General features: G+C 39.8%; 5 protein-coding genes across 15 annotated transcripts in view; all 5 read left to right on the forward strand.

Moving 5' to 3' along the window:
- Positions 1-4,169, forward strand: part of LOC104825534 (myosin-11) — a 7,045-nt gene extending 2,876 nt beyond the window's left edge. The window contains exons 5-10 of one of the 2 annotated variants that reach the window (XM_010557882.2): positions 7-1,338; positions 1,678-2,524; positions 2,608-3,233; positions 3,327-3,474; positions 3,560-3,641; positions 3,725-4,169. In XM_010557882.2, coding sequence (XP_010556184.1) covers positions 7-1,338; positions 1,678-2,524; positions 2,608-3,233; positions 3,327-3,474; positions 3,560-3,641; positions 3,725-3,827 — 3,138 coding nt within the window. In that variant the 3' untranslated portion in view covers positions 3,828-4,169. Of the gene's footprint in view, positions 1,339-1,677; positions 2,525-2,607; positions 3,234-3,326; positions 3,475-3,559; positions 3,642-3,724 lie in introns of both variants that reach the window. The other variant, XM_010557883.2, reaches the window with a different exon arrangement.
- A 348-nt stretch (positions 4,170-4,517) lies between these two features.
- LOC104825535 (very-long-chain 3-oxoacyl-CoA reductase 1-like) lies at positions 4,518-8,319 on the forward strand. 8 transcript variants are annotated; one of them, XR_773636.2, is made up of 7 exons: positions 4,518-5,325; positions 5,405-5,474; positions 6,142-6,408; positions 7,061-7,194; positions 7,314-7,381; positions 7,469-7,649; positions 7,886-8,319. XR_773636.2 is itself a non-coding variant. In XM_010557884.2 (3 exons), the coding sequence occupies exons 1-3, from the start codon at positions 4,685-4,687 to the stop codon at positions 6,394-6,396; spliced, it is 966 nt and encodes a 321-aa protein (XP_010556186.1). In that variant the 5' UTR covers positions 4,519-4,684; the 3' UTR covers positions 6,397-6,648. The 8 variants fall into 8 exon arrangements, 1 of the variants encoding a protein (XP_010556186.1); XR_773637.2 differs by having other exon boundaries at positions 7,955-8,319; XR_773639.2 differs by having other exon boundaries at positions 7,996-8,319.
- Positions 8,320-8,773: 454 nt separating this feature from the next.
- Positions 8,774-9,935, forward strand: LOC104825537. Its single transcript, XM_010557885.1, has 4 exons — positions 8,774-8,995; positions 9,119-9,186; positions 9,262-9,424; positions 9,686-9,935. Exons 1-4 carry the CDS (start codon positions 8,902-8,904, stop codon positions 9,808-9,810), a joined length of 450 nt encoding a protein of 149 aa, XP_010556187.1. The 5' UTR covers positions 8,774-8,901; the 3' UTR covers positions 9,811-9,935.
- Positions 9,936-12,374: 2,439 nt separating this feature from the next.
- LOC104825538 lies at positions 12,375-13,682 on the forward strand. 2 transcript variants are annotated; one of them, XM_010557886.1, is made up of 4 exons: positions 12,375-12,612; positions 12,724-12,797; positions 12,890-13,028; positions 13,363-13,682. In XM_010557886.1, exons 1-4 carry the CDS (start codon positions 12,519-12,521, stop codon positions 13,485-13,487), a joined length of 432 nt encoding a protein of 143 aa, XP_010556188.1. In that variant the 5' UTR covers positions 12,375-12,518; the 3' UTR covers positions 13,488-13,682. The 2 variants fall into 2 exon arrangements, with proteins under 2 accessions (XP_010556188.1, XP_010556189.1); XM_010557887.1 differs by having other exon boundaries at positions 12,730-12,797.
- A 1,635-nt stretch (positions 13,683-15,317) lies between these two features.
- On the forward strand, positions 15,318-18,776 carry LOC104825539. Of its 2 annotated transcripts, none has more exons than XM_010557889.2 (4): positions 15,318-15,625; positions 15,830-15,897; positions 15,994-17,320; positions 17,410-18,776. In XM_010557889.2, exons 1-4 carry the CDS (start codon positions 15,496-15,498, stop codon positions 18,477-18,479), a joined length of 2,595 nt encoding a protein of 864 aa, XP_010556191.1. In that variant the 5' UTR covers positions 15,318-15,495; the 3' UTR covers positions 18,480-18,776. The 2 variants fall into 2 exon arrangements, with proteins under 2 accessions (XP_010556191.1, XP_010556192.1); XM_010557890.1 differs by having other exon boundaries at positions 15,535-15,722.
- Positions 18,777-18,918: the final 142 nt, after the last annotated feature.

Below are 18,918 nucleotides of genomic sequence, written 5' to 3' on the forward strand. Positions count from 1 at the left end.
TCGGAAGAGAAATCTGCTTTGCTTAGAGAAAAGCTTACCATGGCCATCAAGAAAGGCAAGGGATTAGTCCAAGACAGGGAAAATTTGAAGAGTCAGTTGGATGATAGAAACTCTGAAATCGGGAAGCTGAAGCTCGAGTTGGAGCAGCTGGGATGTACGGTTGATGGCTACAAGAATCAGATCAACTCGTTGTCTGGAGATTTAGAGCGGATACAAGAGTTAGAGGCCGAGCTCATGGCTGTTAAAGATCAAAGAGATCAACTTGAGCACTTATTATCTCAAAACAATGCCATGCTGGAAAACGTTATCAGATCAGTTGACAGTGTCACTATTCCTGTAGATTTAGCATCTGAAGATCCATTGGAAAAGATTGCCCGACTTTGTGGGTACTTGAAAGGAGTAGAGCTGGCTAAAATAGCAGCACAGGAAGAGCTAGAGAAAGTAAAGGAAGAAGCAAGTAAGTTGGAAGAAACTTGCACAACCCTGAAATCAGTTGAAGATGCATTGTCTATTGCAGAGGACAACATTGACCGACTTTCTGAAGAGAATAGATTAATCCGAGCTTCGAAGGAAAAGGTTGAACTCGAACTGCAGAAAGCAGGGGAAGATACTTCCTCTCTGGCTAGCAGACTGGATGAGGCTTTTGCAGCCAGGAAGTCATTTGAGGATGCACTCAAGCAGGCTGAAAGAACTATATCTGACATTATTACCGAAAAAGAAGAGGCTCAAAGCAGCACAGCTGCTGCAGAGATGGAACTAGAGAAAGTTCGAGAAGAAGCTATGATTCAGACCAAAAAACTAGAAGAGGCACATGGCACCATCAAATCACTTGAAAATGCACTTTCTCAGGCAGAGAGTGATATTCAATCTCTGTCGAAACAAATTGACGATGACAAGGAATTTAGAAATAATCTAGAGAACGAGCTGAAGAAGCTTAAAGACGAGGCAGATTCCCAAGCTACAAATATGGCAGAGGCTTCCATGACAATAAGATCCCTTGAAGAGGCATTAATGAAGGCGGAGAATAGTTTTTCTGCTTTAGAAGGGGAGAAGCTAAAAGCTGAAGTTGAGATATCAACTCTCGGATCTAAACTGAATGCATGCATGGAAGAGTTGGGTGGAGTTAGTGGCAACTCGCAGAGCAGATCTTTGGAGATCATGGACCATCTTGATAATCTCGAGGTGCTGCTGAAGGACGAGGGTCTCGTTTCTAGAGTGAATGAATTCCTAGAGAAGGAATTCAGGATTCTGAAAGACATGGAACTCATTGTTAGAGATATCAGGAGACGTTTTTCTGAGAAGGGATTGCAGGTAGAGGAATTCGACATTGCTACAGAGGTAACATTATGTGAAACTCTTGACCTTCTCAACATTTCTTCTTTATGTTGAAATTTTCATTTGTTTTCCATTTTCTTTCTCATTCATGTTGTTCCTTTGTTGGTTTTAAAAAATGTCACACCCATTAGGAGTCTATCAACTTCCTCCTGCCAATGATGCAAACATCTAGTTAGATTCCCTTTGGGTGCAAATTGAAGAACATTTTAATCATGAACAATATGAAGAATAGTCTCACAAATCTGTGCATTTAATCACGTAGATGGACTATAGTTTGTGGATAATTTTCTCAACCAATTGTATCTCAGCTTGCCTCATGATAACCGAAGGGATATATTTCAGGATGATTCAGCCGTGGCAAAACCCTTGCTGAACAGCCTTGACAACCCCGTGAATACCGAGCTGGAGAATGGTCAAGGGAGTGTAGCTGGTGAAGACGAAATTTCTTCGTGTCTTAGGAAGTTTGCAGAGGGGATCAAGCTGAGAAACGAAACCCTGGATCAAAACTTCGGAAGTTTCTCAGCTTCTTTGGATTTGCTTGTCGGATCATTGTTGAAAAGCTTAACGGCGGCTAGGGATGATGTGATAAATGTCTTGACGGATCACGAGTCCCTGAAAGAGAATATGAGGAGTACGGAAATTATCATTCGAGAACAGGAAAACACTATGTCCACATTACAAGATAGTGTTTCAGCTTTGCTGTCTGCATGTGGTGAGGCTGTTAGAGATCTGCAGTTGGAACCGAAAAACAACCTGCTAGACTTCGGAAACTTTGCAATGCCTCAATTCCAAGAAATTGAAACTGGTGATGAAAATGTACAAATGGAGCTTTTGCAGGGGCTTCAGGACGGCAAATGCATCGATAGAGTAAGAGAATTATCTTCTGCCACGGCCAAGGCCCGCACTACTATTAAGCGCTTTGAGACAACAAGTAATGGAGCCGTTGTTCTGATCCAAGAGATGGAAACCAAACTAAAGGAGACCTCTTTAGCTTTAGAAAAAGCTGTGGAAGAAAGAGACTCAAACCGAGATAAGGTCTTAAGTTTGGAGGCTGATGCAGAATCCATGGAAGCCTTTTGCAGAGAACTGAAACATCAATTGGAAGATTTAAAATCCGAGGAGGAAAAATGGCATGAAAAGGAGAAGGAACTCTCTTCATTGTATGATAAGCTGATGGTGAAAGAACAAGGTAAAGGATATTATCTTTCAGTCTAATTCTTGCCATATTTACCATACTTTTAGAATCTCACTTGCTATTGTTCGGTGTTGCAGAAGCGAAGGACACTCTAATATCAGCCGCTGATATAAGAGCTCTTTTCGACAAGATGAATGGTATCGAGATGCCTTCAGCGGATCCACAATACCCGTATGATGTAAAGAAGTTATTCTATATGATTGATTGCGTTAGCGACATGCAGCATCAGATAGATCTTTTAACTTACGAGAAAAACGAGCTAGAATCCTCATTACAAGAAAAAACCTGTGAAATTCTGAGTTTGAAGGAGGCTACCGAGGCACAGAGTACCACTGGAACAGAGCTGGAGAAAGCCAAGACTGAGTTGTCTTTGCTAATATCGGGTTTGGATAAACTACTGGCTATTTTGGCGGGTAAGGATCCTCTGGTAGACCCGAAATCAGCTGAATCACCATGGACACTCTTACAAGCGCTGGAGAAACAGGTGACTTCCCTACTTTTGTTGGCCGAGAGTTCAAAATCAAAGGCCCAAGAGCTAGGAGTGAAGTTTGCCGGGAGCCAAAAGCTTGTGGATGAGTTGACGTCGAAAGTCGAAGCACTTGAAGACGAACTTCAAAATAGAGCCATTCAGCCCGACGTCGTTCAGGAAAGGAGCATATTTGAAGCACCCTCTACATCGGAGATATCCGAGATTGATGACAAGGTAATATTTCTTGCTATGTTATCACACATTTTCCCGTCTTTCCCCATTGAGCACTTGATCTATGTAATGAATTTCCTTCTACTTCATGAACAGGGATCACTGGCCAAGAATTCGATATCGCCGGTCTCATCATCTGCACAAGTGAGAACCATCAGGAAAGGGTCGGCTGATCATCTCGCAATCAGTATAGATTCAGAGTCCGAGCATCTAATGAACCAGAATGACACCGACGAGGACAAAGGTACATATTCTAACGAGCCTCGACAATCATGAATGAATGCATTGTTGTATAAGCTAACACCTCCCTTCCTACAATCTTTTGGCAGGACATGTTTTCAAGTCTCTGAATATGTCTGGTCTGATTCCAAAGCAAGGAAAGGTGATTGCAGATCGAGTCGACGGGATATGGTAAAAAAACCTGGATTGGATTCACCTTTATCGATCTGAATGATTCCCGGAAACTAAAAAAGAGTTTCTTTTTGCTCGTTTAGGGTTTCGGGTGGAAGAGTATTGATGAGCCGACCTCGGGCAAGACTAGGTGTTATTGCATATTGTCTGATCCTGCATCTATGGCTGTTGGCTTCAATCTTGTAATCTTGAGACAGGTGATTCAGTTCAGTTTCTTCCCCTTCAGTCAATACTTCTCACACTTTGGTCTCTCTCTCTCTATTCATCCTCCATTATTTTTGTCCTGACTCCATACCAGATTACAGTAGGTTGTGTCTTTGTCTTGTGCATATAGTTCCAAATAATGTCCCAATCACCTGCAAGTATTCTTGCTTTCATAGCCATAGATCCTAGAAAAGTGAAACAGTATGTTCTTTTGTGTCTCAAAGTTTTTGGAGAGACCTGAAACGTTGTTCCATGACAATTCTATATTTGATGGAACTTTGTTCCTGAATTTTTTTTTTTTAATAATATACATATATTTATATATGTATAATGTTGAGGCATAGATCTTGAAACATTCTTTCTTGCTGCAAAATTGTGTTTGTATTTTTGCTTTCCCGTTTAAGTGAATAAGTACATTTTCATATATCTAACTACTTTCAAAGTTTTAATTTTAAATGCTGTATGATATAAAAAAAATATTATGTGGCAAAAGATATTATTACAACTTAATAATTTAGTCATTGCCGGCCATTCATATCATACTTTTAGTGTTTAAGCACTTATTTTGATACAAATTATGAAGGGAACATTAAATTAAGGGGATTAAAAAATATAAAGTTAACATATGAAAAAAAAGGTTGGACATTTTTTATTGCATTTGGAGTCTCCCAACAAAAAAAAAGGTAGTAGTTAATGCCGGTGGTTTTCTGCTCATCCACCTCTGCCACTGCCGCCGTATTCAATTCTTCTCTTCTTCATCTTCCTTTAAAACCCTAAATTTCTCCTCCATTTTCGGATCAGTAGATTGAAAAGAGGAAACCCATATCCTGAATCTGCTCATGGAGCTCTGCGCTTTCACCGAAACCCTGAAATCCCAGCCAATCTGGCTCCTCTCGCTCTTCGCCATTGGCTCCATCTCCGTTTTCAAGTTCCTCTTCTCGATCCTCAGATGGGTTTACATCTACTTCCTCAGACCCGCCAAGAATCTGCGCGAGTACGGATCGTGGGCTCTCGTCACCGGACCCACCGACGGAATCGGCAAGGCTTTCGCCTTTCAGTTGGCCGGGAAAGGCTTCAACCTCGTACTCGTGGGTCGGAACCCCGACAAGCTGAGGGATGTCTCCGACGCGATCCGGTCCAAGTACGGTAACACCCAGATCAAGACCGTGGTCATGGATTTCGCCGGAGATCTCGACGAGGGTGTGAAACGGATCAAGGAAACGATCGAGGGTCTGGACGTCGGGATTCTGATCAACAATGCCGGGATTTCGTACCCGTACGCGAGGTACTTCCACGAGGTCGACGAGGAATTGCTTAGAAATCTGATCAAAGTCAACATTGAAGGGACCACGAAGGTTACACATGCTGTTCTTCCCAATATGCTGGAGAGGAAACGAGGTGCAATCATCAATATGGGTTCTGGTGCTGCAGCTCTAATCCCTTCCTATCCGTTCTACTCCATTTATGCCGGCGCCAAAACGTATGAATCTTCGCCAGTGAATTCTTTCTCTAATTCTTTTCAGTGATTGGACTGTGAAATTGTTGATTTGATTCTGCAGGTACGTGGACCAGTTCACAAAATCTCTGCATGTAGAGTACAAAAAGAGTGGGATTGATGTTCAATGCCAGGTACAGTTTCTTGATAATGGAGACTTGGTTTTGTAATTAGTTCTGCAAGTAGATGGTAATGGAAACAGCATAACTTCATAAGAACTGGAGCAAGTTTAAGTGATCTGTAGTAAGAGAAGAGAGATTATGCATTGCAAATCCTAGGTTGTTTAAGTTGGTTTCTCCTGTCTTAACACAAGTTGATGTATATGTTTAATCGAAATCATGTTTCTTGAATCTTAAAGATACCGATCCATCAGGCAAAAATCATGCCTTGAGTCTAACCCACTGATTGAACTTGCTTCTTCTGTTCATCCGTGAGGCCTAAGGTTGGATGAATCTGGTCTTTTGTTCAGATCTTGGTAAGTAAACTTGATTCACAAATCGAGGGGAGTTATCCTGTAATCGTTAGCCGGGTACCCGTTTGATCGATTTCTCGTTGTGGAATCTGTGATGTGAGCACACATAATTTACTAACTTCAGGTCTATGTTTTCGGGTTTAGGTCTTGATGAATATGGTCTTTTGTTTATATCTTGGTCAGTAAACTTGATTCACAGATCGAGGAGAGTTATCTTGTAATCGTTAGTCGAATGCCCATTTGATCGATTTCTCGTTGTGGAATCGGTGACGTGAACACACACAGTTTACCGATCTCGGGGCTATATTTTTTGTGTTTTTTTTTTCTAGGTTCCGTTGTATGTTGCGACAAAGATGACGTCGATAAGAAGAGCTTCGTTCATGGTGGCATCGCCAGAGGGATATGCAAGGGCGGCTCTCCGTTTCGTAGGGTACGGACCACGGGCCACGCCTTACTGGCCTCACTCCCTCATGGGTTCGGTCATCTCCGCATTGCCTGAAAGCATTTTCGAGTCTTTCAACGTTAAGAGGTGCCTCCAGATTCGGAAAAAAGGCCAACTCAAAGATTCCCGGAAAAACCAGTGACAGATTCATCCGGCAAGTTTCTTTCTTATGATAGAATTTTTGGAATTTGTGGCAGTTTTTCCTCCCTTTTAAATTGCTTCCTCTAAGGTCTCTAATCTCTAGAAGACATTTATGGTCTTTAAACAATTTACATGTTAATTCATAGAGGTGGATATTTCGGGTTTCTGTTCGCGTTTGATTCGATTGTTTTGGTTATAGAAAGACCGTAAACATTCCGGTTCAGTTTAATTTCGGATCGGTCTGGTTTGATTTTATTGGTAAAATTTTTCTTTTTTTCAAAAATAATCCTTCGGTTTGATTAGAATTCGAATTTGTTTTTTTTTATTTAGATAAAATCGTCATTATGTTTTATTTGGTTTAGATGGATTGGACTAAGCATTTATTAACCAATATGGGCCTCCCTTAATTAAACGTTTTGTACCAAAAGAACGGTACGCCGAAACGCTGCCGTTTCAACTCGGGTAGACTGTGAAGGGTGTTTTGGTCTTTTCGGTGAGAGTTAGTTTTGCGCCATGCTCATGCATAAGGCGTGTGTGTGTGTGTGGGTTGTTTCATTTCTCGCTCACCTCCTTCTTTCTTCCTTCTCCTTCTTGCCGCCGGCGATTTTGACGATCGTCTTCTCCGTCAAGATTCTGTAGATTTAACGATTTCTCCTCTTCTCCAGACGTATCTTTTTAAGCCGAGAGAGAGCACCAACAGGCTGGATGGCTCCCAAACCCATAGTGTACATCGACACGAGCCTCGGCACACACCTCGTCATGGCCCTCCACATCCGCGAGACCGTCTCCAGCTTTAAGAGTGAAGTTCTTTCTCTTTCACTCCATGATTGAGTTTTTCTCCTGCATTCAATGCTTTTCCGATCTGTTTAATTGTCGTGAAAAGAAAAATGAGTGACGAGGGTTTCATCTTAGTTACAGATAGATTGCTCGATGATCACCGGCTTAGCTTTCCAGATTTTGGAGACATCGAAATTTCTGGTCTCAAGGTTTGTGCCGCTGAATCTTTCATGACCCTTTTTTTCTGATCATCGATGGCTGAAGAGTGGTTTCCTGTTTTCGGACATTCCTTCCAGGTGAAAGACAGATCATCAGATTGCTTTTATAACCTCTCAGACACTATGTTCGTGACGGAGGCTTTGGAAGAAATCTTTAGATATGCAAGCAACTATTATCTTTTTCTCGAGGTCAAGAAAGTTGTGAAGAAGGGAGAGAATCTTCAGCTCCATCGTCTTCAGTTCTTCCGAATTCCACCAGGTACAGTTTTTGATTTGGAGATTTTGGATTTATGTTTAAAATAGCTTTGGAATTAGTTATGCAAGTAGATGGTAATGGTAACAACACAACCTCATTGGAACTGGAGCACGTTTAAGTGATTTGTAGTAAGAGAAGAGATTATAATGCATTGCAAATCCTTTGGTTGATTGAAGTTGATGTATATGTTTAATCGAAAGCGCGAGGCATAAATCATGTTTCTTGATTCGTCAGCACAGGAATACCCATTTGATCGATTTCTTGCTGGAGAATCTGTGACATGAACGTACACAATTTTCTAATCTTAGGGCTATATTATTTTCGGGTTTGTTCTCATCGATCGGATTAGATGGGTTGTCCTCTAATGGTGTACGTTCCGTTGTAAGTTGCGATAAAGATGGCGGCAAAGGCAGCTCTCCGTCTCGTGGGGTTCGAGCCGTGGTCCACTCCTTACTGGCCTCACTCTCTCGTGGCTGCAGCCATTTCTGATTTGCCCGAAAGCGTTTTGGAGTGTCAAGAGGTCCTTCAGATTCGGAAGAAAGTGTGTTTGTGTTTTTTTTTCCTGCAAGTTTCTCTTTTCTTATCAAAGACTCGAATGTCAATCGGTTTAACCAAAAAAAAAACTCGAATGTCAATCGGTTTAGTTCGGTTCAGTTTAGTGTTGGTTTTATTCCATACGGTATCAAATAACAAACAAAAATCAAATTTTAATATTTCACATATAAATTTTTTCTTATAATCCGAAAGTTTAATATGCCTTTGACCTAATTTAGAAAGATTCTAAGAACTTGGGTTACAAAAGAAATGCGGTGAAAATATAATATATGCTTTATCTGAAATTATTATTTTTTACTCCGTGAACAGCCGTGATATATATTGTTAAAATCATGATATGCACCTCTTATTTTAACGTGAAATTTGATGGAAATTGTTGCAACCTAACCAAACCAACGGTCCATATGAAAACGATAAAACGGTCAAGCCTGATACGCCAAAACGCTGCCGTTTCAACTCGGGTGGACTTTGAAGGGTGTTTTGGTCTTTTCGGTGAGAGTTTGTTTCGCGCCATGCTCGTATATATGTACGAGTTAGTTTCATTTCTCCCTCACCTCCTTCTTTCTTCCTTCTCGTTCTTGCCGCCGGCGAGTTTGACGATCGTCTTCTCCGGCAAGCTTCTGGAGATTTAACGATTCATACTCTTCTCCAGACGTATCTGTTTAAGCCGAGAGAGAGAGAGAGACCACCCACAGGCTGGATGGCTCCCAAAACCGTGGTGTTCATCGAGACGAACCTCGGCACATACCTCGTCACGTTCTTCCGCATCCGCGAGACCGTCTTCAGTTTTAAGAGTGAAGTTCTTTTTCTTTGACTCCATGATTGAGGACTTCTCGTGCTTTCAATGCTTTTTCCGATCTGTTTGATTGTCGTGAAAAGAAAAATCGATCGGTGACGAGAGTTTCGCTTAGTTACAGATAGATTGGTCAAGGAGCACCAGCTTTGCTTTCCAGATGTTGGAGAAATTGAAATTTCTGCTCTCAAAGTATGTCTTTCGCTGAATCTATTTCATGATCCTTTTTTCTGATCATCGATGGCTGAAGAGTCGTTTTCCTTCCAGGTGAAACACGGAGGTCGCTCTTATCACCTCTCGGACACTGTGTTCCTGATGAAGGCTTTGGAAGAGGTCCGCCCTTGGGGAGGCAGCCATTCTGCTTTTCTCGAGATCAAGAGAGTTGTGAAGAAGGGGAACGAGAATCTTCAGTCCTTCTCAATCCCACCAGGTACAGTTTCTTGATAATGGTGACAACATAACTTCAAAGGGACTGGACCTTGAATTGCAAATCTTTAGGCTAATTGGTACAAGCTGATGTATGTGTTTAATCGAAAGCATGAGGCCATAAATCATGTTTCTTGAATCGTCATCAGCAGAATACCCATTTGATTGATTTCTTGTTGAAGAATCTGTGAAATGAACATACCCAATTTTCCAATTTTAGGGTTTACTCTCATCGGATTGGATGGGTTGTACTCTGATGGTGCAGGTGACAAAGATGGCGCCGATAAGCCGAGCTTCGTTCATGGCGGCAAAGGCAGCTCTCCGTTTCGTAGGGTTCGAGCCACGGTCTCCTTACTGGCCTCACTCCCTCGTGGCTGCAGCCACTTCTGAATTGCCCGAAAGCGTTTTCGAGTGCGAAGAGATTTTTTTTTCCCCTGCAAGTTTTTGTTTTCCTACCAAAGACTCAAATGTCAATCGGTTTAGTTCGGTTTAGATTCAGTGTTGGTATCGAGTGACAAACAAAAATCGAAATTTGATATTCGCACGTAGTTGGTACATACCGGTTGATAATTTAGATTTAGGTTCGGTATTCATCGGGGTTCGATTTGGTATTTTGCGAGTTCGGTTCATGAATGATTTATTTGGTTTTATAAAAAAATATTATACCAAATTAAAATCAAATATTATTCATTTCGGTTTAATTGGTTCGGTTTCAATTCGGACATGTTCAGAACTAAAATCTCAACAGATACTCTAAAAAACGATGATTCACCATTCATCTGGTGTATCTATTTTATCACCGGGTAAAAATATATACGCACTACATCTTTTTTTTTTTTATATATACACACCACATCTTTTTTTTTGTACTTTATGAATAATTGTTACGCTATATCATGATTCGTATTTCATATCTCAATATAATCGTTCCGTTCTTATATTAAATTTGGTTTTATTCGATTCGTTTATATTCGGTTTGAGTTTATATATATCGTTTACCATAAAAATATTAATTTTATTTTAAAAACATTTGTGGTTATTTATATATATATATAAACAATATTTTATGTATACATATATATATATATTTAAATATGTATATATATAAACATAAATATTGATACATATAAATATATATATTGTGTATATATATGTATTTTATACTATAGTGTTATGTTAGATATTGTATATATATACGAATAAACATTTATACATATATTTACATATAAGTATTTTTATGTGTATATATATTTATATATATAAATATTTATACTTGTATACATATATATATAAGTATTTATATATATATATATATGTATAAATATATATATGTGTTTAAGTATTTATACATGTTAAATATATGTATTAATGTTCTGTTATATCAGAAATTTAACTTGGAGCAATTGGAAATTAGTTCATCAGAACTGTGCAGTTAAGCGTGCTCATGCTGGAGTAGTGGAAGGATGGATGATCTACTGGAAAGTGGATTTCGAGCTCCAATTTCAGAGTTTCCGAAGTCAAATTGGATATGAAGACAAAATTCAAATTAAGCCGTATTCGGATTAGGGGTCGGGGTCAAGTCGGAGTCGAGACAGTATGAGTTTGGGATCGAGAATACGTTTTAAAATTTTTCGAGAAATTTTCAACGGATTTCGGTTGAAAATTTCGTTGATATTTTCAACGAATAATTTTTTTCAACGACGATATTGCAACGAAATTTATCTGTTGAAAATCCGTTGAAATTGTATAATTTCAACGGATTTTATGTCATTTTCAACGAATTTATCCGTTTTTTGTAGTGTCTAAAAAACGATGATTTAGCATTCATCTGGTGTGATGACTTTTTTTTTCAAAAAAAAGAGAGAATAGATTCTCTATTTTTATATCACACATCTAATTTTGATACCAAGAAATCATCTATTTTATCACCGGATGAAAATATATACACACACATCTTTTTTTTGTACTTTTATGAACAGTTGTTACGCTATATCATGATTCGTATTTCATATCTCAATATAATCGTTCCGTTCTTATATTAAATTTGGTTTTATTCGATTCGATTATATTCGATTTGAGTTTATATCGTTTACCATAAAAATATTAATTTTATTTTAAAAAAATTATGGTTATTTAGATTAATTTTTTATCCGGTTCAATTCGAATTCTATTACGATTATAGTCATGTATTATTGGTAGGTATCAATTTGGGCCAGAGGATCCGATCCGATCTGGCCCGAAAATTAGCGGACTTCGAGTTTAAGTTTGTCGACCTGAAAAAATTCGGGCTTTTGGACCGGTTCGAATCGGCCTGATATTTAAAAAAAAAGAATAAAAAAGATTTACAAAGGGATTTATGCGGTCCGACCCGATCCGTGTTTTTGGGGTTAGATAAATCATAATCAATCGGTTTTTATGTTGAATTTGAGTTTGATTACAATTATGTTTTATTTGGTTGGGATCATCAAAATTGTCTCCTTAATTAACTTTCTTTCAAATGTCTGAAAATTCATTATCAAGAGCCAAATAAAAAGGGAAAAAATGTAACATTTTGCATTTAAAAAAAACTATTACAATTATATGATAATCTAGTTTACCATTGATCAAAAGTGTCTATTTATCACCCCTAAAGAAATGTGGTGAAAATATAATATATGCTTTATCTTAAATTATTATTTTTTACTTCATGAACAGCCGTTACAGCCGTGATACATATGGTTAAAATCATGATATGTATCTCTGATTTCAACGTGAAATCTGATGGAAATGGTTGCAACCTAACCGAACCAACGGTCCAGATGAGAACGAAAAAACGATACGCCAAAACGCTGCCGTTTCGAATCGGGTAGACTGTGAAGGGTATTTTGGTCATTTATTGGTAAGAGTTAGTTTGACGCCATGCTCATGTATAAGGCGTGTGGGTGTGTGTGTGGGTTGTTTCATTCCTCCATCACCTTCTTCTTTCTTCCTCCCCGTTCTTGCCGCCGGCGATTTTGACGATCGTCTTCTCCGGCAAGCTTCTGGAGACTTAACGATTTCTCCTCTTCTCCAGACGTATCTGTTTCAGCCGAGAGAGAGAGAGACCACCGACAGGCTGGATGGATCCCAAACCCACAGTGTACATCGACACGAACCTCGGCACACACCTCGTCACGTTCTTCGACATCCAAGAGACCGTATCCAGCTTTAAGAGTGAACTTCTTTTTCTTTGGCTCCATCATTGAGAATTTTCCGTGCTTTCAATGCTTTTCCGATTTGTTTAATGTCGTGAAAAGAAAATTCAGTGACGAGGGTTTCACCTAGTTACAGATAGATTGCTCGAGGAGCATCGGCTTTGCTTTCCAGATGTTGGAGACATCGAAATTTCTGGTCTCAAGGTTTGTGTACCGCTGAATCTTTCACGATCCTTTTTTTTTTCTGATCATCGATGGCTGAAGAGTGGTTTCCTGTTTTCGGACATTCCTTCCAGGTGAAACACAGAGGTCGCTCTTATCACCTCTCAGACGCTATGTTCGTGATGGAGGCTTTGGAAGAAGCCCGCCCTTCCCGAGGCAGCTATTCCGCTTTTCTCGAGGTCAAGAGAGTTGTGAAGAACTCAATTCCACCAGGTACAGTTTCTTGATATGGAGACTTTGGATTTATGTTTTTGGAATTAGTTTTGCAAGTAGATGGTAATGGTGACAACATAACTTCATAGGAACTGGAATTTGAATTGCGTATCTTTAGGTTAATTGAAGTTGGTTTCTCCTTTCTTAATACAAGCTTGATGCATATGTTTAATCGAAAGCATGAGGCCATAAATCATTTATCTTGAATCTTCAGCAGAAAAATACCCATTTGATTGATTTCTTGTTGAAGAGTCTGTGAAATGAACATACACAATTTTCGAATCTTAGCGTTTATTCTCATCGGATTGGATGGGTTGTACTCTAATGGGTGCAGGTGACAAAGATGGCGCCGATAAGACGAGCTTCGATCATGGCGGCAAAGGCAGCTCTCTGTTTCGTAGGGTTCGAGCCACGGTCTCCTTACTGGCCTCACTCTCTCGTGGCTGCAGCCGTTTCTGAATTGCCCGAAAGCGTTTTCGAGCGCCAAGAGTTTCCCCCCCACCCCCTGCAAGTTTCTGTTTTCTTACCAAAGACTCAAATGTCAATCGGTTTAGTTCGGTTTAGATTCAGTGTTGGTATCGAGTGACAAACAAAAATCGAAATTTGATATTCGCACGTACGTTGGTACATACCGGTTGATAATTTAGATTTATGTTCGGTATTCATCGGGGTTCAATTTGGTATTTTGCGAGTTCGGTTCATGAATGATTTATTTGGTTTTATAAAATAAAAAATTATACCAAATTAAAACCAAATATTATTCATCTCGGTTTAATTGGTTCGGTTTCAATTCGAACCTTTTCAGAACTAAAATCTCAACAGATACTCTAAAAAACGATAATTTACCATTCATCTGGTGTATCTATTTTATCACCTGGGAAAAATGTATACACATCATATCTTTTTTTTGTACATTATGAACAATTGTTACGCTACATCATGATTCGTATTTCATATCTCAATATAACCGTTTCGTTCTTATATTAAATTTGGTTTTATTCGATTCGGTTATATTCGGTTTGAGTTTAGATCGTTTACCATAAAAATACTAATTTTATTTAAAAAAAAATTATGGTTATTTAGATTATTTTTTTATCAAGTTCAATTCGAATTTTATTACGATTATAGTCATGTATTATTGGTAGGGTGTCAATTTGGTTCCGAATTCCGACTCAGCCCGGCCCAAAAATCAGCGGACTTCGGGCCTAAGTTTCTCGGCTCGAAAAAATCGGGTTTTCAGACCGGACTCGAATCGAGCTTCGGACTCAAGTCGGCCGGTTCGAAATTCTGATATTTAAAAAAACAGGAAAAAAATTTACAAATAGATTTATGCGGTCCGGCTCGACCCGACCTAATCCGACCCAAACCCGGTATATAGGGTGGGGTTTCGAACTTAACTATATAAACTCAAAAAAAAATCGGATCGGCCCGAATCCAAACCCAAAATATTCGGGTCGAGTGCGGACTCGAACCGAACCGATTGACACCCCTAATTAGGGGTGGGCAAAATATCCGAAAAATCCGAACCGATCCGTTATTCGATTCATATCCGAACCGAAAATTCGGATATCCGGAGTTTACGGATCGGATACGGATATTTATTTAGAGATATTTGTCGGATACGGATCGGATACGGATATTAAAATTTAATTATCCGACATATCCGATCCGATCCGTATTTTGTAATAATATTATTAAATATAAGAATAATTTGATATGGAGATTTAAAATGTTTAATATTTACACGTTTTTTAGGGTGATTCAAGAAAAATTTTATATATATTGAGGTTTATAATAATCTTTTGAATATTAAGATTTAGTATGTTTAATGTTTTGAATTTTGAATTTTGAATATATTTGTATGTGATAAATTATAATTATATTTATATTTGAGTTGATTTGAAATATTTAAATTATGAATTTTAAATTTGTAAATATCATTTATCTTAAATAGATGGTATATTTTATTTATATCTGAATTTTTTATTTAATTTAAATTTAAAATTTTATAATATTTTAGGTCGGATACGGATATCCGCAAATATCCGTGATTTTTACGAATATCCGAAGTTGCGGATATCCAAAAATTACGGATCGGATGCGGATAACAAAATCGAATATTTGTGCGGATCGGATACGGATACGGATATCTCAAAAATCCCGGATATCCGATCCGTGCCCACCCCTACCCCTAATTATTGGTTTTGGATCGATTCGGTTATTAACAAATAAGAAACCTGTGAAATCTTACGGAAATTGTTTTTCAACCTGAACGGCCCAGAACCCAAAACGAACAAACCTGATACACTAAAACGCTGACGTTTCATCTTCCCCCTTCCTTCGCAATTGCATCCCCTTAACCATTGCCGCCATAATCACTCGGAGCCTCAGGCAGCGCAAGCGACGTTCTTCTTCTTCTTCTTCTTTTTTCCGAGTTGTGGAAGCCGAATCAACTCGGGTCGAATCGATGGCTAATCCGAACGCATCCTCCGTCAACTCAGTCCCGCCGTTCGTCAAAACCGTGTTCATCGACACGAACCTCGGCACACATCTCGCCACCCTCGTCCACAGCGGAGATACCGTCTCCAGATTCATAAGTGAAGTTCTCTTTCTCTTCTTCATATTTCTCTTCGACTCCATGACTGAGAATTTCTCGTTCCGCTTAAGTCAGTTGCTGTGGGTATTTTTTTTAGGGTAAGTGACGAGGGTTTCACTTAGTTATGGATTCCAGACTTTAAGCATACTGGGAAGATACCTAGTTGCAGGAGATGAATCTGCACTAACAGATGTTTAACTTACAGATAGATTGCTCGTGGAGCACCGGCTTTGCTTTCCAGATGTTGGAGACATTGAAATTTCTGCTCTCAAGGTTTGTCTTTCGCTGAATCTTTTTCGTGACCCTTTTTTTCTGATCATCAATGGCTGAAGAGCGGTTTCGTTTTCTTGTTTTCGGACATTCCTCCAGGTGAAACGCAGAGGTCGCTTCTATCACCTCGTGGACACTATGCTCGTGATGAAGGCTTTTGAAGGCAACGGTAAAAGCTGGTTTCTTTTTCTCGAGGTCAAGAGAGTTGCGAAAGAGGGGGAGAATCTGCAGATCCAATGTGTTGATTCTAGCAAAAACGTTCAGTGTTTGGCTAATGGGTTCGATCCTCTTCTGGGTGGTCCATCTAGTAGACTGCCTGATATTGATGAGTTGGATCATCAGCAGAAGAGTGACCATTGCCTTGTAACGTCCAAACCTTCGGTTTACCTGTCTGATTCTGACAAACAACGGCCGGCTGATTTTGATCGTCCTGAAGTTGAACACAATTCCCGCAATCATCCTCTTGTTCGTTACCCTGATTCCGATGCTGTTGTCGAGAACATTTCTGCTGAGTGTCAGAAAGTTTCAAACCCTAAGTTGCCCGAGAAAGAGAAATACATGGCTATAAGTTCAGAGTTTGCTGACGGGATTACCAGGAATGAGGATAATGTAGTGCAGCAAGAAGATCCGAATCTTGTGGAAGGTGCTGGAACTGAATTAGCTACAACTGCGAAGAGAAAACATAAGTCAAAGAGGAAAGCTAGGAGTTGGGATGAGAATGCAATAGAAGGAAACCATGACCCATCTGGTGCATCTGCACTGGCATCGGCTAGCAATACGCACGAAAACACTGAGAGCAATGCAGATAAAGCAACTGTCGATGTGGTAGGCAATGGAAACAACGAGTTTGAGCACCGTGACAGTGAAGCTCTTCTTACAATCAAGCCTTCTGTAACTGTAAGAGAGAATTCCGACATCCGGGTCAACTCGGTTGAAGCTGGGGGAGATGTCGGTCAGCTTAAAGATAGCGAAAATCTCGTGGAGGATGCTAATCTTCAAACTCCTGCTAAGAAAAGAAGAAAGGTGGAAAAGAAAACTAGGAAGGATGATTCTGTTTCTGGCAGTGTCGGGTCAATGCTGAACACAAATAAGACGATCTCCAAGCCTGAGGCTCTCAGCCCTCGAGCCTCCTCCCTCGGGGAGAGGCCGAAAGCTCCAAATCTCGATGCACCTGAAACAGTTAATGATCGTATGGAGGCTAACAATGGCTTGAGTGTTAGTCCAACTGCAGATAAGAAGAAAAAACGGAAGAAATCCTCGAAAGATCCAAATAAATCTGCTGCTGCTACAACTTCCTCAATAGATATTTTCGACGGGAATCACGGGGTATCTGGCAACATAGACTGTGCTATCGTCGGTCCTGAAATTCGTGCAATCTTGCCACCAGAAAACCGAGATGAGACTCTTACCGCAGCAATAGAAAAAGGTGAGTTCTTTTCTTGGTTTGAATTTAGCTATTATTCTCTGTGGATCAGATTTTTCGGGACTCCTGATACAATTGCTGATGTTCTGCAGAAACCGAGATGGCTATACTAAGTTCTGCAGACAATCTTCAAACCGATGATTTCACAACCACTCCGCTTCCATTGGTCCAGGAATCCAAAAAACCCGACCCAGTAGATGAGAATTACAGTGATCAGAACATTGGCAATAACGATAAAAACGCAACTCCGGTGGATGAAATTCCTAACCTTGGAACGTTTACGACAAAGGATGATGGTGAAGGAACGGGTAAAAGGGACGATGGCGAAGTAAATGCAGACGAGACTAAAGGTGCGAAATCTTCAAAGCGCAAGAGAAAGTCGAGTAAGGCCAAGACTCCAGTTGAAGACTCTAGGATTGGTATTTCTTCAACTGAACCTGTCAAGGCTGTTCGTGGTGAAGGAGCTGATATTGTCATTAGAAATGTTCTTGAATCTTTACAGCAAGGCGAAGGAAATGAGGAAAAATCGGAAAAGGGAGAGAAGAAATCGAGAAAGAGAACGAAGAAGAAACAACCTTCGGACAACGCTGCTGAGGAAACGGCTCTCGTTGCTCCCATCGTTGGTTTAAAAGAAACAGTTAGTGGTTCATCCAAACCTTTGAAGAAGGCTAAACCCGGAAAAACTGGTGCTGTAGGACAATCAAGTCGAACCATTGCGGACTTTGAGAATGATACATCGATTTCCAAGATGAAGATCGAGGCCGAGAATGATATTGCTCATCATAAACTCGAGAAAAGGTCGAAAGCATTAATCCCGGATGCCTGTAACACATCTGCTGCCCGGACTGCAAAGAATATCAAAGAAGCTCGTCTTTCAAATGTTAGCGAAAGCATTCAAGCAAATACGAAGGGATCAACCGAGAAAAAGGAGACCGTAAAAAGTTTGAGCACGAAAGAACAAAGGAAGAACACGTTCCCGGCTTCAGGTGCGATTTTCGGTAACTCGAGTTCTGAAGAAGATGAGCCTAAGGTTTCAGGTGCTTCCACTAGAACACCTTCGGATGCTTCATCTGACTACTCGGATGAGGAAAGTGATGCGGCTTTCGCGTCAGAAAAGCTCGGTACACTGATAAGGTTTGGACCGACCCCCCCTTTCCTCTGATTCATCCTCTCCAAGTTCAGGACTTTGGATTATAAATACAAGAACATGGCATAGGCCACAATTTTGGTGAAACTCTTATCCAAGAACAGGGCAATCACTTAGTCTTCGTCATGTACATTTTTGGCCCCTTTTCCACATCTTGTTATCATCGTTTTTTCACCCAAATCATGGAGTGTGGTATACATTACATTATACGTATATATATATATATGTATAGTGTATATGTGTATGTATAGATAAAATACCAAATGCAGAGAGATGGTGGTCTTGCCATGGCATCGAAAGGAATTGAATGATCATCATGTTCCTAACACAGTTTATTCGTGACTCTGTGGAACGAACCTTGTCCGTACATCATCACGATAAATTCGTCTTTACGTCACACACACACACATATATATATATATATATATATATATATATATTCGGTTTAACCAAA

This window comes from Tarenaya hassleriana, unplaced genomic scaffold (assembly GCF_000463585.1).
Source record: "Tarenaya hassleriana unplaced genomic scaffold, ASM46358v1 Cleome47, whole genome shotgun sequence".
In the NCBI taxonomy this organism is placed as follows: domain Eukaryota; kingdom Viridiplantae; phylum Streptophyta; class Magnoliopsida; order Brassicales; family Cleomaceae; genus Tarenaya; species Tarenaya hassleriana.

What these genes read in the sequence shown, in the direction of transcription:
- LOC104825535 (XM_010557884.2), top strand. Translation starts at nt 4,685, where the DNA reads ATGGAGCTCTGCGCTTTCACCGAAACCCTGAAATCCCAGCCAATCTGG. An exon ending in ATTTATGCCGGCGCCAAAAC is followed by an intron (nt 5,326 to 5,404) that starts GTATGAATCTTC and finishes TTGATTCTGCAG; the next exon opens with GTACGTGGACCAGTTCACAA. An exon ending in GGATTGATGTTCAATGCCAG is followed by an intron (nt 5,475 to 6,141) that starts GTACAGTTTCTT and finishes TTTTTTTTCTAG; the next exon opens with GTTCCGTTGTATGTTGCGAC.
- LOC104825537 (XM_010557885.1), top strand. Translation starts at nt 8,902, where the DNA reads ATGGCTCCCAAAACCGTGGTGTTCATCGAGACGAACCTCGGCACATAC. An exon ending in TTGAAATTTCTGCTCTCAAA is followed by an intron (nt 9,187 to 9,261) that starts GTATGTCTTTCG and finishes TTTTCCTTCCAG; the next exon opens with GTGAAACACGGAGGTCGCTC. An exon ending in GTCCTTCTCAATCCCACCAG is followed by an intron (nt 9,425 to 9,685) that starts GTACAGTTTCTT and finishes CTGATGGTGCAG; the next exon opens with GTGACAAAGATGGCGCCGAT.
- LOC104825538 (XM_010557886.1), top strand. Translation starts at nt 12,519, where the DNA reads ATGGATCCCAAACCCACAGTGTACATCGACACGAACCTCGGCACACAC. An exon ending in TCGAAATTTCTGGTCTCAAG is followed by an intron (nt 12,798 to 12,889) that starts GTTTGTGTACCG and finishes CATTCCTTCCAG; the next exon opens with GTGAAACACAGAGGTCGCTC. An exon ending in GAAGAACTCAATTCCACCAG is followed by an intron (nt 13,029 to 13,362) that starts GTACAGTTTCTT and finishes TAATGGGTGCAG; the next exon opens with GTGACAAAGATGGCGCCGAT.
- LOC104825539 (XM_010557889.2), top strand. Translation starts at nt 15,496, where the DNA reads ATGGCTAATCCGAACGCATCCTCCGTCAACTCAGTCCCGCCGTTCGTC. An exon ending in TTGAAATTTCTGCTCTCAAG is followed by an intron (nt 15,898 to 15,993) that starts GTTTGTCTTTCG and finishes ACATTCCTCCAG; the next exon opens with GTGAAACGCAGAGGTCGCTT. An exon ending in TACCGCAGCAATAGAAAAAG is followed by an intron (nt 17,321 to 17,409) that starts GTGAGTTCTTTT and finishes GATGTTCTGCAG; the next exon opens with AAACCGAGATGGCTATACTA.